The sequence below is a fragment of the Ovis aries genome, chromosome 3 (assembly GCF_016772045.2).
Source record: "Ovis aries strain OAR_USU_Benz2616 breed Rambouillet chromosome 3, ARS-UI_Ramb_v3.0, whole genome shotgun sequence".
Classification (NCBI taxonomy): Eukaryota; Metazoa; Chordata; class Mammalia; order Artiodactyla; family Bovidae; genus Ovis; species Ovis aries.
The window spans coordinates 222,403,161-222,422,608 of NC_056056.1; the positions used below are offsets into that span (position 1 = coordinate 222,403,161).

General features: G+C 49.8%; 1 protein-coding gene across 3 annotated transcripts in view; it reads left to right on the plus strand.

Annotated features, from left to right (window-relative positions):
- The window catches only part of PPARA (peroxisome proliferator activated receptor alpha), a 70,813-nt gene extending 51,414 nt beyond the window's left edge, over positions 1–19,399 (plus strand). For 2 of the 3 annotated variants that reach the window (XM_042247880.1, XM_042247881.2), the window contains exons 6-8: positions 1,119–1,321; positions 7,665–8,112; positions 12,343–19,399. In XM_042247880.1, coding sequence (XP_042103814.1) covers positions 1,119–1,321; positions 7,665–8,112; positions 12,343–12,641 — 950 coding nt within the window. In that variant the 3' untranslated portion in view covers positions 12,642–19,399. Of the gene's footprint in view, positions 1–1,118; positions 1,322–7,664; positions 8,113–12,217 lie in introns of all 3 variants that reach the window. The other variant, XM_027968213.2, reaches the window with a different exon arrangement.
- The last annotated feature ends 49 nt before the right edge of the window (positions 19,400–19,448 follow it).

Here is a 19,448-nt window from a genome sequence, read left to right on the forward strand (position 1 = left end):
TTTTACCCACCCATGGCTCCATCTGGGCATCCCCGGTGGCTCAGAGGTTAAAGCGTCTGCAGTGTGGGAGACGTGGGTTCGATCCCTGGGTCGGGAAGATCCCCTGGAGAAGGAAATGGCAACCCACTCCAGTATTCTTGCCTGGAGAATCCCATGGACGGAAGAGCCTGGTGGGCTACTGTCCACGGGGTCGCAAAGAGTCGGACACGACTGAGCGACTTCACTTTCACTTTCACTTTTCATGCCTCCATCTGCCTCCCTTGTGGGCTCGGAACGTGCTGTACTTTGAATGAACGTGCTGCAGCATTTAACACTCAGGCCATTTTGTAACACGAGAGCCTAAAAAGGACGTCTCAAAGCGCAGAAATCCAGTAGAGCCCTTGGAATTATGGTTAGAGACTCCAAATGGTGAAACTTGGATATAAGATTTTGCAACCAATTGGAAATCACAGTGATAATGTTCAGATCATATATATGAAGTGTGTGCCATTTCAAACATTTCACCATATTATAAGCTTAATTATATTCAGTCATACTCTTATTTTAATTATTACTATCATTTTTGGCCAAGCCGTGTGTTATGTGGGATCCTTTCCCAACCAGGGATCAAACCCACGCCCCCTGCATTGGAAGCGTGGAGTCCTAACCACTGGGCCGCCAGGGAAGGCCCCCTACTTTTATTTTAAAACATGCCAATTACTACATGAAAGGAAGTTTAAAATAATGTCCATAAGAGTTGCGTGTCTACCTTCTGAGAAAGAAAAAGGTAATAGTTAGCTCCTTCTAAGGCTCACTTTCATCTCGATTGAAAGGGTCAATTATATACTCAATAACATGAAGTGACCTTGAGCCAGTCCTGTTGATGAAGTGAGTGATGGTGCTAATTTTTACTTTAACCTTTTGGTTTTAAAAGTCTAGGATATATGGGGTGTGAGTAGTATGCTCACCGCTCCACAGGGAGAAAGCTGAGTCGTGAAGTGTGTTCTAACTTCCTGCTAATGTTCGCCTACAGTTTGACCCATAGTGTGAACTTTCCCTGCAGCTGTTAGTCATCACTCCCCATTATGCCCTTCGTTTCTCTGTTTTCCATGATTCCGTGTCTCCCCTCTGACCCCCAGCGATTCGTTTTGGACGAATGCCAAGATCTGAAAAAGCAAAATTGAAGGCAGAAATCCTTACGTGTGAACATGACCTAGAAGATTCCGAAACCGCAGATCTCAAGTCTCTGGCCAAGAGGATTTATGAGGCCTACTTGAAGAACTTCAACATGAACAAGGTCAAGGCCCGGGTCATCCTTGCCGGGAAGACCAACAACAATCCGGTGGGTGGCTCTGCTCTGTTTGTTACGGTCTGACAGGCTCCCTGGGCAACCCGTCAGCTAGAGTCGTAGCAGAGGGTGGAGGAGGTATGTTCTGAATGTTGAGAAAATATTTATCCCCAAGGCCAACGACAGACAATGCAATGGAAACATTTTCGTTCAGAGACTATGAAACTCAGCCTGACAGCAATTCCCATCCATTTGATCCACCTCAAAGCTCCCAGCAACCAAGTTAGTATAATGACTGTGTAATTAATGTGCCCAAAACCTCTGTTTAATAGTTTACCAGATTCTAGAGCTGTATCAGTGATTTTTTTTAAAATCTCAGAAAATGAAACCATTCCCTTCTGACTCAAAATGTGCCCTTATATCCTTGCTCCTAAAAAAATACTCTGTCCTCTCCAGTGTGCCCCCTTCCTGCCCACCCCTCATCTTCTTTTTCTCTGGTGAGAAGCAAATGACATCTCCGGGCTTAGAAGGGGCCCTTTAGTTGTCAGTAACTGTACTTTCACTGTCTTCTGGACAGTTCTGGGCCTTCTTGGGAGCAACTGAGAATGCCCCTTGTGGGACACCTGCCTGCCCAGCCTAGCGCCACCCGGTCCCCACCCGGTCCCCACCCGGTCCCCACCCCACAGCGAGCCCAGCCTCTGTCTCCGTTACAGGACTGATCTCAGAGTGGCCTTCAGAGCGGGGCATGGCCCGAGGTTGGCAAATCAGGACGTTCTGCCTCTTCCCTATGAGCGTGGTGCAACAGGTTTAATTTGTACTAATGAGTAGCTTGAAGCCATCCCTATTGGGAATTACAAGCTGGAACTTTCAGTCACAGGAAAATAAAGGATTTCACAAGCTGCTTACTTTCATGAAGACACCCACCGTCTTTTCTACTGAGTCTTTTCATTCTTTGGTGATTTCTCCAGTGAAATAGGCTGAGGTACTTTAGAAGGGTTTGAGTGAACTCTCGTTAAGTTGGTAAAGCTGCACCCATGCTGGGCCAGCACAGACTCAATCCTTCCCACATCACGGGGGTGAAAGCAAAGTAACCTTTCACCTTTGAATTTCTACCCTGGAAGTGATTGGTATAGCCCCAAGTTGTTGTTGTTCAGTTGCTAAATCATGTCCGGCTCTTTGCGACCCCACGGACTGCAGCACACCAGGCTTCCCTGTCCTTCACCATCTCCCAGAGTTTGCTCACTCATGTCCATTGAGTCGGTGACACCATCTAACCATCTCATCCTCTGTCGTCCCCTTCTCCTCTTGCCTTCGATCTTTCCCAGCATCAGGGTCTTTGCCAGTGAGTCAGCTCTTCCCATCAGGTGGCCAAAGTATTATAACTTCAGCCTCAGCATCAAGTCCTTCCAGTGAATAGTCAGGGTTGATTTCCTTTCGGATTGACTGGTTTGATCTTGTAGTCCAAATTTTTTATCTCTTTGAATCTTTTGATGTGTTGCTGAGATCTTCTACTTCTCCCTTGGGTTTCCAGAATGTAAAGCAAACTTAAAAGTCATCTTTACTCTGAGCCAAGCACTCTTCTTTAATACTAACTTGGTTTCCGCAGAGTATCTTTCCCGTATCCCACTGAGGTCCATGCACTCCGAGGAGGAGCCCGTCACCCAAGGCCAGTGGGAACCTGGACAGTTGAGGACTGTCACACAGTGACTTGGGGAGAGGAATCTGTGTTTCGGCCTTAAGGAAATAAATAGTAGACAAGTAGTCTAGGATTAGGTCTCACTGGATGGGAACAATGGAGTGCAGGATATGGCTAAGGGTCCGTTGCTTGCTTCTGCACCCACCTCCAAACTGCAGCATCACGGGTACCAGTTTGAAAGGGAGTGTCCAGGGAACAGTGACTGCCTTTGATGACCCTGTTTGCTCCCAGGTGGGCTCACTTCCCGCCCCATGCCCCGCATACATGGAGACGTGGTCCTTCCCCTGTCTCCCTGGCCTGCCCAGGGCACGCCAGAGCTTGGAGCATCCAGCTCGGGGCCACGGTCTCTGCTACTCCATCTGTGCTCAGACAGAGGCAGAGCTGCCCAGGCATGGTGGATCTTGGACTGACACCCCCTCCCACCACACCCTGGGGTCCGTCCTGCTGTGCTACGTTGAAATATTATACCTATAAGTTCAGTTGTCAGTAGGCTGAAAAACATACTGTTTTATATTGAGAAATGTGCAGTAAAACCTCATCAAGAGCTTATTAGATAATGTCATCCAAAGCAATTCTACCAAATAACTCACAATTAAATTTCTCCTAAAAGATGGTGCTGCCTAAGTTTTCACAGAAAATGCTCTTTGAATGTGTTTCAGAAATGAACTCTTATAAGGAATATCATTAACACTCTTAGAACACTTCAGGTGGCCAAAAAAAAAAAAAAAAGTATCCGTGAGGGGAGCCTTCTGGACTTGGCCCAGAGTGATCTGGGGGGGAGCTACCCAGGGGGCACTAGTGGGAGCCACCCGCCCGTTCAGGAGACCTAACAAGACAAGGGCTTGACCCCTGGGTCAGGAAGGTCTCCTGGAGGAGGGCATGGCAACCCGCTCCAGGATTCTAGCCTGGAGAGTTCCTTGGACAGAGGAGCCTGGCAGGGTACAGTCCATGGGATCGCGAAGAGTCGGACATGACTGAAGGGACTTAGCATGCACGCACGCACAGTTCTGAGGGGAAAGTGGGCAGCTTTCTGCCTCGTACTGTTTAAACGTTTTATGATGTGCTGCATCGATTTGAAACGACCACTTGGAACATCAGATATATTCATATTCAAGCTTGAGTAGAAAGGCACATTCCAAAGGTAAATGAAAGCTTCCAGGACTTCTAAAATAGCCTAACGGAGAATGTTTCTCAATAAAGTCTGGCAAACTGTCAAGGGTCTTGCTCTACAACTTCTCTTCGGCTGTAATAAACATGATTTTAAGCGTTTGCACTTGTTTTGAATCCAAATGGTTTCTAATTTTGCCTGTTAATGAGGCCTGCCTTCTAAAACCCAACTGATAATTTTATAAAAATGAAATACTCGTTACGATCGAAGTCTTCACTTGTGAGAGAATGTTTCACGTAAACTAGTCCAGGGCTGGCGTCCTGGGTGTGTGTCCTGCCACACACCGCCCCCGCTTAGCGGGCCCTGCGCTGGTGTTTCATGCTCTCCGTCACCGTCTTGAAAGCCTTAATCGCTTCTGAGTAAGTGACTGGCATGTTGCACTGGGCCCTGAAAATTATGTAGCCAGTCTGTGCTAGTCCTATGGAATGTCCTACCAATAATAATAGGCATTCTGCAGTCAAACAGTTCTTTTTTTTTTTCTTAATAAATTTTTTAGCAGGTGATTTCTGTTTTAAAAAATATTTATTTGGCTGCATCAGGTCTTAGCTGAGATGTGAGATCTTTCGCTGTGGGTAACAGACTCTCTAGTTTGGGCTCAGTGGCGTGGGATGTGGGATCTTAGTTTCCTGACCAGGGATTGAACTGGCGTCCCCTGCATTGCAAGGCCTTAACCACTGGACCACCAGGGAAGTCCCTAACCCCATTCTTAAAAGATAGACGGTGTACACTCATTATGTTAAAGACGCTGGCAAGACCTAACTTCATTTAGCTCAGTGTTTTTCCAGTTGTTGTTTTTTTTAACAACAAAACTCACATTTTAAAAAATTCATTGAACATTTTTATTTCTGCTGAATGTGCTTTTAAAAAGTCAGTGATCTGCATAAAGTCAAGGTGGACTTATATTGTATTTTCTGCAGTTGAGGAAACACTGCCAGGTATTCTTTGAAAATATTTTTCTAGTCCACTTTAAATCTGAGCTCTAACTTCAGAGAAACTGCCCCCAAACTTCCCTCCCAAAGTGGCCAGCCTGGCCTGCTTGTAAAGTCTTGGGAAAAGATAGTTCTCGTCTTTCTCCATCAAACCTGAGATTGCTAGAAATTTGGCTTTAAGTGTTGTATTCAGGATGTTTGCAGCCCTTCACAGATAATTTAAAAAATACTTCCTTGCCTCAGATGCGAAATCAGATCTTTTTTTTTTTTTTTTTGGTCCAAGATTATCTTGCGAATTCTAATTCTGTTTAGACATTTCAAAGAGTGCGTCAGATTACCCCGGCACCTCCGCCTCTGTGCCAGGTACACCCCACAGGTGCCCTGCAGGTGGCTCATCCCGATGCTCGTGAGCCCAGAAAGGGCACACGTCATGCCGTGGGGCCCGGAGGCTCTGTCAGTGATGTGATCTGCCCACTTGCAGAGTGGTTCTTAAAATCACTGGGCTGCTCGTCCACTCAGCGTTTGTCCAGCGGGGACTGAACATAACACCTCAGCCTGGTTCATCACCGGCCTATGGAAGAGTCAGCGAGCTCCCCCGCAGGCTGCCGTTTCTCCTGTCCGCAGAAAGATCTGGCTGCATTTCAGCTGCAGGGTTTATCTGTGCCCGTTTTCCCGAGCCCCACCAGATACACCATCTCTTCTGCGCACACTGGCTCCGAATCCACAGCCCACCATCTCGTCTGTCCTCCACTGTGCTAGTCGCTGTCGTGTCCGACTCTTTGTAACCCCTTGGACTGTAGCCAGCCAGACTCCTCTGCCCATGGGATTTTCCAGGCAAGAACAGTGGAGTGGGTTGCCATTCCCTTTTCCAGGGGATCTTCCCGGCCCAGGGATCGAACCTGGATGTCTTGCATTCAAGGCAGTTTCCTTACCATCTGAGCCACCAGGGAAGCCCACTAGATCTTTATAAAATGATAGGACGGGTGGGTTTAGATGCACATGGTGAGGCCACGTTTAGGGAGCTGCCACAAGCATTTGGAGATTGTGGAGACTGTCTCAGAATGTGGAGCAGTGGTGGGGAGATTTCAGTCTCCTGCACCAGGAAAGGGGGTCCTGTGAGGCTTTCCGGTTTATCCCCAGAGAGCAAGGGTTTAACAGTGCTTGTCCATTTACTTCAACACAGATGCCAACTTTCTGAGTTACATGTATTTACATGCGAAATTTATTCATTCAATAGTGTTGGATAAGGATGGTTATCTCTAACGTCCATAAAATGGAAAAATTAAGAATTACTGTATGAATAATTTCCCTGGAGGAGGGCATGGCAACCCACTCCAGTATTCTTGCCTGGAGAATCCCATGGACAAGAGGAGCCTGGCGGGGCTATGGTCCATGGGGTCGCAAAGAGTCGGATACGGCTGAAGCAACTTAGCACGCATGCACGTAATGAATAATTTACCAAGTGAAAGTGAAGTTGCTCAGTCGTGTCCAACTTTTTGCAATCCTATGGACTGTAGCCCGCCAAGTTCCTCCATCTGTGGGATTTTACAGGCCAGAATACTGGAGTAGGTTGCCATTTCCCTCTCCAGGGCATCTTCCTGACCCAGGAATCAAACCTGGGTTTCCTGCATTGCACGGAGATTCTTTACTGTCTGAACCACCAGGAAATCCCAACTTACCAAAAGTTCATTGTTAAAATAGAACATATTCCCCAATGATCAGTGACTATGATCATTTCATTTGTTTTATCACTTTTCATTGATTTAAATATGACTTTGCCAAAATAAATACTAGGATTTGTTTTTTTTAGAGTCTCTGAAATAAATGAACCATTATTGTTTATAGCTCAGGGCTCGAAGCCCTTGTAGCTCAGGGCTTCCCTTGTAGCATAGTCGGTAAAGAATCTGCCTGCAATGTAGGAGACTCAGGTTCGATTCCTGGGTGGGAAGATCCCCTGGAGAAGGAAATGACTACCCACTCCAGTATTATTGCCTTGAGAATCCCATGGACAGAGGAGCCTGGCGGGCTACAGTCCATGGGGTCGCAAGAGTCGGACACAACTTAGCAACTAAACCACCACCATCATTGTTTATAGAAAAAAAAAAAGAATTATTCTGATGATTGGCTATTGCAGTAGTATTTGGGAATCCAGAGAAAATGATCAAATATTTAGAGTGGTTTGCTAATATTCTCTTTCCTGTGAGCTTTATTGCCAAAATCAGTACTCTACTTTGTTGCTGTTGGCCGTGCTGCAAGGCATGCAGGATCTTAGTTCCCTGACCAGGGACTGAACCCGGGCCCAAAGCTGTGGAATCACGGAATCCTAACCACTGGACCACCAGGGAGGTCCTTCACCTCCTTAGCAATGAAGTCCCCCCCAGTTCCAGGCGATGATGATGACTGTCTTTCTGATGTATATTGTCCGCTACTGAACGTCTTTTCACCCTCAGCCGATTCTGAGGCTGTCTAAGGGCGGGGACTGTGTCCTGCACGTACGTTGCTTCTCAGGCGGCTGAACTTCAGGGGCTACCCATCAGTTTCATGATAATTAAGAAGACAGCTTGTCACCAGTCGTCCAACTTATTCCAGTGTCTTGGTTTCCAGCCCTTCGTCATCCACGACATGGAGACGCTGTGCATGGCCGAGAAGACCCTGGTGGCCAAGCTGGTGGCCAACGGCATCCAGAACAAGGAGGCGGAGGTCCGCATCTTCCACTGCTGCCAGTGCACGTCCGTGGAGACCGTCACCGAGCTCACGGAGTTCGCCAAGTCCATCCCGGGGTTTGCAAGCTTGGACTTGAACGACCAAGTCACCCTGCTGAAGTATGGAGTTTACGAAGCCATATTTGCGATGCTGTCTTCTGTGATGAACAAAGACGGGATGTTGGTAGCCTATGGGAATGGCTTCATAACCCGTGAGTTCCTTAAAAGCCTAAGAAAACCCTTCTGTGATATCATGGAGCCCAAGTTCGACTTTGCAATGAAGTTCAATGCACTGGAGCTGGACGACAGTGATATTTCCCTCTTTGTGGCTGCTATCATTTGCTGCGGAGGTAAGTCGCTGATTTTGCGTCGGTGCCAGGGCACTTACGGCCTCCCGTCTTGAGAACCCAGCAGCGGTGAATCCGACGTGCGTGGCACGGAGCCACCGCTGGGGGCAGGTGGGGAGGGTGTCCGAGCGCCCACAGTGACACTAACCAGGATTCAGTGAGAATGAGATCCATGTTGGATCATATTGTAGCAAAGGTAATTTTTCCTGTCTCAGAGCTTTAACTTTTTAACAATTCTTATTTTACACTGGAGTATAGTTGGCTTATAGTCTTGTTAGTTTCAGGTGTGAGGCGAAGTGATTCAGATACCCATACACATACATCTGTTCTTTTTCAGATTACTTTCCCATTTAGGTGGTTACAGGATAAGAGTCCCCTGTGCTGCACAGGAGGTCTCTCTTGATTATTTTATATATGGCAGTGTCTTCATGTTACTTTATATAAAACACATTATCCGCCTACAAAACCGGAGATGTGGGTTCAATCCATGGGTCAGGAAGGTCCCACAGAGAAGGAAATGGCAACCCAGCAGAGCCTCTTGGGCTACAGCTCATGGGGTCCCAGAAGAGCTGGGCACGACTGAGTGGCTGAGTGACAAGACGGCGACACAGTTGTGCCACAGTGACATGTCCCACCTGTAACTGCGTGAATGATAGTTGGTCTGTAACAGGGTGCGGTATGTCAGGCTTCCCTGGTGGCTCAGACAATAAGGAATCCGCCAGCAGTGCAGGAGACCTGGGCTTGATCCCTGGGTCAGGAAGATCCCCTGGAGGGGGGAATGGCAGCCCACTCCAGTAATAAAGTATATTAGGGGGCATTCTCCTGGTGGCTCAGCTGTAAAGAATCCATTTGTCAATGCAGGAGATGCAGGTTCGATCCCTGGGTTGGGAAGATTCCCTGGAGAAGGAAATGGCAACCCACTCCAGTACTCTTGCCTGGGAAATCCCATGGACAGAGGAGCCTGGCGGGCTACAGTCCACGGGGTTGCGAAGAGTTGGGCATGACTGAGTGACTAAGCAACAGCAAAATATATTAGGGATCATTAATAATTAATATTTAGTGATATCTCTTATTATCATGGGCTTCCCTTGTGGCTCAGCTGGTAAAGAATCTGCCTGCAATGTGGGAGACCTGGGTTTTATCCCTGGGTTGGGAAGATCCCCTGGAGAAGGGAAAGGCCACCCACTCCAGTATCCCGGCCATGGACTGTAGAGTCCATGGGGTCGTAAGGAGTCGGACACGACTAAGTGACTTTCACTTTCATTATTATCATATCCACTATTATATATCAGATATAGTCATAGTAATATTACAATGTATATGTTATAATAACACCATCATATTCAGTCAGCCCTCCATTCTCGTCAGTTCTGCACCTGCAGAGTCAACATGCAGAAAAAAAAATTCCAGAAGGTTCCAAAAAACAAAACTTCAATTTGCCACACACTGGCAACTGTTCACATACTGTTTACACTGCCTGAGGCATTACAGGTGGTCTAGAGGTGATGCAATATGTTTGGGAGGATGTGCACGGGTTATGTGCCGTTTTATGTAAGGGGTTTGAGCTTTCATGGATTTGGGTGTTGCAGTTCAGTTCAGTTTGGTCTCTCAGTCATGTCCGACTCTTTGTGACCCCATGAACTGCAGCATGCCAGGCCTCCCTGTCCATCACCAACTCCCAGAGCTTGCTCAAACTCATGTGCATTGAGTCGGTGATGCCATCCAACCATCTCATCCTCTGTTGTCCCCTTCTCCTCCCGCCTTGAATCTTTCCCAGCATCAGGGTCTTTTCAAATGAGTCAGCTCTTTGCCTCAGGTGGCCAAAGTACTAGAGTTTCAGCCTCAGCATCAGTCCTTCCAATGAACACCCATCTCCTTTAGGATGGACTGGTTGGATCTCCTTGCAGTCCAAGGGACTCTCAAGGGGTCCTGGAACAATCCACACAGATACTGTGGGACGACCGTGTTATAACTGTTCTTATCATTTTGTATCCGTCTTGCAGACAGTATTCTATAAAGTGCCCCACGGTCGTCAGTGCACTTGCTGTCTGTGTTGGTATACTTGTGCGATTTCATAATGAAAAGCATCAGTAGCTAGCTAACAGGCATGACTGCACAGCATGCTTTGCCAGAGGAAACGGATTCCAGTGAAGGAAAACCTGGGCCTCTTTGCGGGGAGCTGGCTCTGCAGAATTTTGGCTCAGCCTCATGTTCCTTTAAATAGCCGTCCTGGGTCTAAGAAGGTCAGCCCTCTACTGTAAACTTAGCTGACCCAACCCAGCCATGAGAGAGAGCCACGGGGCCACTGCTGCCTGAAGCTGTAGTGCCCCGTGAGTCCCTCGCTCGTGGAACTGAGGCTGGCCGCAGCAGCCCCAAGTCCAGACACGGAGCTGGGTGAGGGTGGCCCAGCTCCGCGAGGTCTGTCCCTCTGGCCATCCAGCTGAGCACAGTTAGGTGGAGGTAAAAAGCAGAGTGGCAAGGCAGCCGTGCGTAATCCGCCACTGTCCTTTGCACGCTCAAGAAGCAGTGTGGTGGGGAAAGTGATGCATGACTGTCTATATAAGCAGTGTGACCACAGTTTTATAAAAGAAATTATAATCAGATCAGAAAAATATCTGGTGAGACATACATGAAATCTGTATGATGGGGCTACAATTATGAAGTGGGACTCACTTATTACTTTTTTAAAACTTCTCTCTTTAAAAACCTAATATTTATTTTACAATCCCCCCCCCCCAAAGAACGACAAGTCCACATTGTGAGCAACACTTCTGAAACCCTAGTGATGTGTGGGACTCTAAAGAGAGCGCCGCCTGTTGAATACACATGGTGAGGGCTGATCTTTCTGGGTCAAGGGCAGGATGCATGGTCTGAGCTGCCCCAGGTGCCTGGTGTCCATGTCTGAGCCACCTGGGGAGGCCACCTAGTGTCCACCTCACTTTTCTTGGTGCAAGCCTCACATGTCCCCTCTCCAGGTGTCCTCAGCCCCTCTCCAGCCTGTATCCATCCCCTCATTCCTTTCTGGCTCCGCCTACTTTCCGTCTGATTCATATTAGAAGGTGGGCTTCCCAGATGGCACAGTGGTAAAGAATTTGCCTGCCAATGCAAGAAACATAAGACACGGGTTCAAGCCGTAGGTCAGGAACACGCCCTGGGGAAGGAAATGGTAGCCCACGCCAGTATTCTTGCCTGGGAAATCCCATGGACAGAGGAGCCTGGTGGGCTACAGTCCATGGGGTCACAGAGTTGGACGCGACTGAGCGACTGGGTGCACATACCCACACATGTTAGACGGTACCTGTAGCGGTGCTTTATACCACATTAAACCTGTGTCGGACATAACCACACTGCTTAAATACTGTTGAAACGGAGTACCTAAGAAGATGTAGGAAGAAGGATATCATTTTCCATATTAGACACAAGTAGGTTCACTTCCATGCACTGGAGAAGGAAACGGCAGCCCACTCCAGTGTTCTTGCCTGGAGGATCCCAGGGACGGGGGAGCCTGGCGGGCTGCCGTCTGTGGGGCTGCACAGAGTCGGACATGACTGAAGCGACCTAGCAGCAGCGGCAGCAGCAGGTTGTATGTGTAGCTTCTATTCCTAATGTTTTGGGAGTTTTCCCCGACAGGTGGTCATCAGATAAACTCTAAATGAAGCAGCCACCCTGTAAGGTAGCTGTGGTTTTAAGGTCATAGAAGTTCTGAGAGGGACTTCCTTTGTGGTTCAGCAGCTAAGGCTCCTCGAGGCCAGTGGAGAGGGCCCAGGATCGAGCCCTGATCAGGGAACTAGATCCCACATGCCCCAGTGAAGATGGAAGATCCCGTGAGCTGCAGCCACGACCTGGTGCAACCAAATAAATAAAATACACTTAAAAAAAGAAAAGAAATATTTAGGAACGATTATTTCTCCTGTCTGTCCCAGGCCCAGCGATTTGGGGAAAATGTAGCTCTGTCTTCTAGGCAAGTGGCCCGTGTGTAAAGGCGGCTGAGCTTTGGGTAAGAAAGGCAGAGTCCAGTCAGGATGTCTGGTTTCTCAGACTGGAAGACTGTTCTCAGCATTCCGTGCTGGTTACCCCACTCACCCTCTCTCCTCTCTCCTGAGGGTAGATCGGCCCGGCCTCCTAAACGTAGGACACATTGAGAAAATGCAGGAGGGGATTGTGCACGTGCTCAAACTCCATCTCCAGAACAACCATCCTGACGACGCCTTCCTCTTCCCCAAACTCCTGCAGAAGATGGCAGACCTGCGGCAGCTGGTCACGGAGCACGCACAGCTGGTGCAGGTGATCAAGAAGACGGAGTCGGACGCCGCCCTGCACCCGCTGCTGCAGGAGATCTACAGGGACATGTACTGACGGCCCCGGGCGCGCGCGCGGGGGGAGGGGCTTCTCCCGGGCGCGCGCGCGGGGAGGGGCTTCTCGCGGGTTTTCAGAGGCGGCGGCGCTACAGAGGAGAGACGGGAGCAACGCAGCTTTGCACAAATGTCCCCCATGGAAACCTTGGAACAACGGGAGGTTTACTGCCTAGGTAACCGGAAGGCTACTCCACGTTTCTTTTTTGTAACCACTTCTGAGAGCAGTGCAGTCTTGAAATGCTGGTGAGAAGCAGCTACTAGTCAGGACTTGGGAAATGAGGGGAATGGTGTTGAGCGGTCTGATTTTTAATGTGCCTGATGTGAATCAATGCAGATCTCTTTATATCGTGTTAGGAATTTACCAGTGAATTAACCTCAAAATACGTGGTCTCTCTTCCCTTTTTACCCCCTTTTGACTGTTGTGCTCTTTTTTAATTTTGAAAACTAATCAGCACTTTTTTAATTTTTATAATCCTGTAAACATAGATGTCTCCAAAGGTTAAGTATTTTAAAAGCAGCGAAATATTTATTTGGAAGACTTCGGTTCTGTTTCCTGAATTCGAAGAAAGACAGCGTGCTCTTTTTGAATCACAGGATTTAGAATGTCAGAGAGTGATTTCAATAAGCTTATCGAAATGCACCGGGTGTTTCGTTTCAGTTTGCTGTTTTTGTGGTTGTGAGTAGTATGTGGGAAAGTCTGTTCCCAGGTGTGTGTAGAAGATTCCAGAAAGCCATGTCTCAAGGCCCCTCTGGACTCGATCCCCTCCCTGTTTTAAGCTAGCACCTGTGGTCAGCAGGAACAAGAGGGACTGAAGTGTAGGCCACTTCTCATTCCTCTCGGCTCGATTCCCTATCAAATCTGAATCCACCGAGCCGAGCTGTTTGGGGGCCAGGGTCGCGTCTCCATGGGCAAACTGACAAGTTATTTGTGAATCTTGCTCCAAGCCCCCTCTGTCAAGGCAGCTCCTTGGTCTTTTTCTGTGTTGCTGTTCTAAATATGCAGCTTTGTTCCTTTTAACCCCTATTGGTGGCAGCTGCTCCCTGGGGTGGAGAGGACAAAGTTCCTGTGACTGTATAGCGTGGGGGTGGGGCCGGGGGTCTCGCCTGGAGAATGGGCCAGGGCGGGCCAGGGCGGGCCAGGGTGGGGGGATGAAATGGTTTCATTTGGTCTCAGGATTCACAACAGGCTGGTGGTTTTCGAAAGGATTTCAAGAGTTGTTTCCTTTTCCAGCTACATATATAAGGTGGCTTTACCAAAATCTAAAATGTCCGATTCAGCCTTAAAGGTCAAGTTCTCAACCTCAGTCCAGTCTGGAGGCAGTGTGGATTATGGGTTTTGTCTAGAGCACATGGTCCTGTCCACCACTTGGATTAACTGTCCCGTCAGAGAGCTGTCAGAGTGCCTCCCCACCCCCTGGCTGGTTCAGCCCCTGGACGCCTCCTGGGCCGGCAGCCTTTTTGACCCTTGACGCCCCTCCCCTCTGTCTTTGGGACATTTGGTTCTGTAAGGTCTTTATTACCTGCCGTTAAAGAATGGCTAGGACTGAGTTTGAAAGTCTCCACGATCAGCATTATGATACAGAAAACTGAGACTTCAGCGTAAAAAAAGCCAGCCTCACGATTAGGACGGCTTTGTACATATTACACGCTCGGTGATGCCTTTATCTTTTTTTTAAAGATGCAATCAAAGGGCCTGCTGGAGGCGAATGGCAGCATTTCCGCTTTAGAACTGACGCCAGTCAGGGGGCACCCTAAGTCAGAAAGGAGGTAACCTGAGTCACAGGTGCGCCCGTGTCCCCGCTATTCCCTAAGATGGGCACTCCCTGGGCTGGCGAGCCTGGAGGCCCGGCTCGTGCGAGGTCTGGGGTCTTGGGTTGGATCCTGTGCGTGCCGCCTCTCGCTCTAGTGTTTCGGGACAGGTCTACTCACACAGACACGGCTTTGGAAAGTGAGGCCCAAGACTCAGGCTTTCGGAAGACTTGTTGGTCCTGTTTAGATTCTCTTAGGATCTATCTGAAACAGCTCCTAGCTCATGCTTGCCATTGAACAAGCTGACTGCCGGCCCAGGCTCTGCATCCACGGTGTCAGCGAGCATCTGGTCCTCTTGGGGTCCGGCCAGACCACCAGGGAAGCCCATGGTGAAGCCACAGAGGACCTTGGCCTTAAAGCAACCTGACATTGTTCACTTGCTAATAAGAAGAAATTCACTTGAAATAACAGAGCCACTCATTGCCACTCAGAGTATCTGGGGTCACACTATCAAAGATTTCTCCAAGCACTGATAGTCAAATTATGGATGAATTATTCACCAGTTTAGTATATGGTAGTGTTTCAAACAGGAGCTATGGAAGGAGCACGCTTCTTGCTTGTGATATTTTAGCAGACATCAGTATAAGGTCCAGTGGAAGCGGGTTCCAGAAACTTCAGACAACAAGTGTAGAGCCAGCTGCCCTCGGTCCTGGATGCAGGTCATGGCGAGACCCCTTTTACCACCTTGATCCGCTCTTAAGCCATCGTTTAAACCTGGTTCTTCATTCCCTCACTTACCACCAAGTGCCAAACTCCCCAGAGGCCGCAGACTACTGGGGACCTTTGTCTGGACAGGTGGACCATGGGGCTCCTCTAGGCCGCCTGGCTGCCCCCCAGTGGCGCTCCTCTCTGCCTCCTGGGCATTTCCGGTTGGGGGTCCCACGGGCTCACTTCTGCCCCTGCCACACTGCGAGAAGTCTGAGGGCTGCACGCCTGGACGCCGCCTCCCTGACGTTCAGTGTCAGAGGAGCAGTTTGGCGACAGCCCTGCCCACTGCCTGCCTGGCCCCCGGGAACCCTGTGACCTCTACACAGCTCTCTGGGAAGAGGGGCTCAAAGCATCTTCCCAAAGAGGATATACGCATAGGTGTCAACAGTGACTGTGAATCAAAGGCAAAGAATTCCAGAATGCCTGAGAGCTGGCCCTGGTAAAGCAAGCCCTTCCTTCCACTTGAAGAGCATAGAACACGGCAGCCTACGATCTGAACAGAAGCTCCAGGCACAGGTAGGGCCCTTGGTTAGATGATGGATGATGAGAAAGCTATTAATTGAGCAGCTACTGTTTCCGCAAATCTGCAGCTGGACAGCCACGTCAATAGGGCTGTCACGTGCCTCTGTTAAATCTAAGATCCACGGAGCACTGGGGCCTTCAGCGCATCCCTAGTCAGACCGTCTGTGATCAGGGCTCAGAGACTGTGTACCCACCGCTGCTGTGTGCACCCTGAGACACGGAAGCCTATGTGGATTTTTAAAGGAAATTTCATCGTTTAAAGGGAGCCTTGGAAATTCCCCGGTGGTCCAGGGGTTAGGACTCTGTGCCTTCGCTGCCGAGGGCCCAGGTGACCGGCCCACGCAGGGCCTCCCTCCTCTGCAGCTTCACCTGCTGGCCGAGGAGGAGCCTGCTCACAGGGAGATTCTGGCAGGCGAGGGCAGAGAGAGGCGTCTCTGTGCAAGCCTTCGTCAGCGCGGCTCCCCGCGGCCTCCACCCCGAGTCGCACCTGAGCCCCTCTGTGCCTGGCTCCTTTCCAGCCACTGTGACACCAGGCACATTTTGACGGCTCACGGCCAGATGCACGACAGAGGGCTTTTTTTGTCTTGACCCAATGACCACACTCGTCTCTGGAATGTCTTAAAAAGTCCTGTTTAAATATAAGTCCATTGTTTCACTAGGGAGTCAGGTGCTTCCAGCTAAGACCAACTTGGCCACTGGCCTGGCCTTCAGTAGGGGCTTCCAGGGACCCTGGAGAACCAGCAAGTGCCTCTTCAACCCGCGCGGCTTCCAAAACGCGGATGCTGCGAGGGAGACGTGCAGGTGCTCCCGGCTCCCCACCTGCGCCGTCAGTGCGGGCTCTGGCGTCACCTCCAGGCCTCAGACCCTCCAGGGGGTCGGGCTGTGTCATCCCACCTTCGAGTGGAAACAGCGGGCTCGGAAGGACTGCCTGGACGTGTGGATTGGGCCCCGGGGGTGGCTTGCTTCCGCTCTCCCGGCCCCTGCATCTGAGGTGGGCGAGGGTGCGTCAGAGTGGCCCCTGTGGCTGAGCCTGACCCCCGGCTGCACATGTCCCTGGAGGGGTCGCTTGCTGCTGAAGCTCACAGCAGCCGTGTCGATTCAAGAGAGGCAAGGGGACCGTACTGTCCCTAGACGCCACCAACTGAGGGCTTAACTATCAAGAGGTGTCCAGGGAGGGTTTTCACAGCGCTGTTGCTGCAGGCACTGGACTGTATCTGTATTTGTTCTTAAGTCTTGGTCCAAGTGGGCTTATGGGGCTCCCCTGGGATGACAGATTCTCGGCAACGAAATCTCTGCCTGGAGTGGTAGCTAAGGGGACTCCTGCCTTAGCTCTCTAGACGGCACAGCCCGGGTGCAGCAGGGAGGCTCTGCAGACAGCCCCGCTGGGAGGAGCGGACCAAGGGCCGTGGCGGGGAATGCCGACCAGCCGGCCTGAGTGCTGCCGACTGCGCGCCGCCGCCTGCGCATGCTCCCCCTTCCCACGGCTGACTTTACCGGGGCACGCTTTCCTCTGGGGAACTTCTCTCCAGGAAGATCCAACATTAGGCTCCAAAGGTTGAGGTCTGAGTGTTAGCTGAGATTTACATCTCTTTTTAGGCCCCATTTTTTAGCACAATTAGGAAAATGGTTCTCAACCTTCAGCCAGGGACGCGCACCAGAGTGAAAACAAGGGCAGCAACTTGGTCTGACTGGGAATACAGGAGGCCCTCCTGCTTCTCCGGGAACTGCCAGCGAACTAAACTGTGGTACTGGGAGTGCTCTAAGGGAAAAAAAAAAAAAGACCACGCGTCTTCAAATTCATCTGAAGAGTTACGTGACGCTTTCCATGATGCTGTCTGTGTGGGGTGGGGCAGGTTCCTGCTTTACTCCCGCTTAGAACAGAGCCCCCTGCCTGAGGCTCACTAACACACGCCTTTTCCTGGCTTGAGGCACCCAGACTCCTCAGATCTAGACTGTCTGCTTCTCAGAATTTCAGCGAGGCAGGAAAAGTATAACCCCCTGGGGAAGAGGGGGCCACGTGATGTGGTTCAGCTGGAAGACACGGAGCCACATGCTTCTGGAATCCTCTGCACAGGACGGACCACACTGCATCCACGCCAAGGTCACATCTCGACTGAGCAACTCATAACACCGAGGACCTCGGGGGCCCTGTGGCTGTTAAATGCATTATTTGGGAAAAAAAAAAAAAAAGGCGAAGAAATAGCAATTTTTTTACATCGCAAAACAGCAAACTGAGACCTGGGTCAGGTTTTTTCATTTGAAAATGTGTTTGCTAGTTTGGGTCAAATGTGAACAGCTTCCCTGTTTCCCCCAGAGAAGGCAGCATAGCCGCCGCCTCCTCTCTTGCCTCCCCCACCACTGCCACCCCCAGCGGTGTGGCCAGCACAGCGTCATGCCAGCCGGAGTGCAGACCAGACCCCACCACCAGCCCTGCCTCCTGGGACGGAAGGTGGGGGCCACGGGCAGAGAGGCCCTGGAGACGAGTAGCTGATCTTTTCCAGGAAAAATCATTCTGTTTGGGGAAGTTTCTTTTTAAAGGCACAGATGGTCTGGTCCTTTCATCAGGCCTAAAAAACAACGTACCTCACATGAGATGGACACCACTCACTGCCCTACAGTTACAGTATTTGTATTCGAGAATCACTTTTTTTCCTCTACATTGTATGGTAAAAGGAACTATGTTAATAGCTATATCTTAAATACTGTGATTTGAGGTTGTGGTTTTTTTTTTTTTAATCATAATATTTTACTAACCTACAATCATGGATCTGACAACAAACATTGGGATTCTTTTGAGATCAGTGTGAACTGATGTATACTGTTTAGTAGCTTGGCTCTTGGACCTGCTGGAAACACACAAAAAAAGCTGAAATGTCACAACAGAACTACAGCTGCATGCGCACGCAGGCCCGCCCCTCCCCGGACACCACGCACGCACGCACACACGTCTGAACTCTCCTTCTCTCCTGAACCATCTGGAATTTATCTCCCTGTAAATCTGTTCTCTTCATCAGTTCGCATCTGAGCAGCACAGGCACGCCTGTCTGTCGATCAGCAAGGCAGACCCAGGTTAGAAGCCAACTTCACGCAAGCAGGGTCGGTCCCACCGGAGACGCGGAGCTTCTCCTATGGAGTAAGCAGCTGTCTGCTCTTCAGGGAATTACTACCTGGGGGCTGTTACCAAAGAGCTCTGCAATCTGAGAGATGCTGAGACAGGGACTCTCACTGGCTGCTCCTCTGGCAGCCTCCAGTGGAAGCCACAGACCCCGTGAATCTCCCGGGCGACTTGTTCCAAACCTGGGTGGGCTTCTTCCTGATGCGTGTCTGTGCCTGGGGCACACAGGCACAGAGGAAGCCTTTGCCAGACATGCGGCAGAGCCACGCAGCTTCCAAAGCCAGGACTGAGCGTGACTCCTTAGTGTGTGTTGGTCCGTTACTGTTCTTGGTGCCTTAATGTTCTCAAAGCGTTAAGGGGCTGACAGACCCCTTGTATTTCATACTGAACAGGAGCAATTCCAAAGCAGAGCTTTTCTGGGTAGGCTCCAAATGACCTCTGTGGCTCAGCCCCCTGGGTGTGATCGGTGGGGCACCTGGGGTCAGGGAAGCCGGGGTATGCAGAGGACAGCAAGTGGGATCTCCTTGGTCACTTTCCTGGTGGTCGTGCCAGGCAATTAGAAAATGGCTATAAAATAACGTTAATTAAAAAAAAAAAATTGGATCGTATTCATTTTCCCTTAAGGAGACTGAACTGATCATGTATGTTAATTTCTATCCTGAACTGATGGGAACTTACATGTTTGGAATGTCCTACTGTAAGACTGATGAATGTAAAGAGTTAATTTCAGGGTACAGTATTGCCTTAATGGTTTTAAAAAATAAACTATTTTTAAAGATTATTTGGGGAGTTTTGAGTGATGCTGTGAGATGAACTCCCTGGCTGGAAAA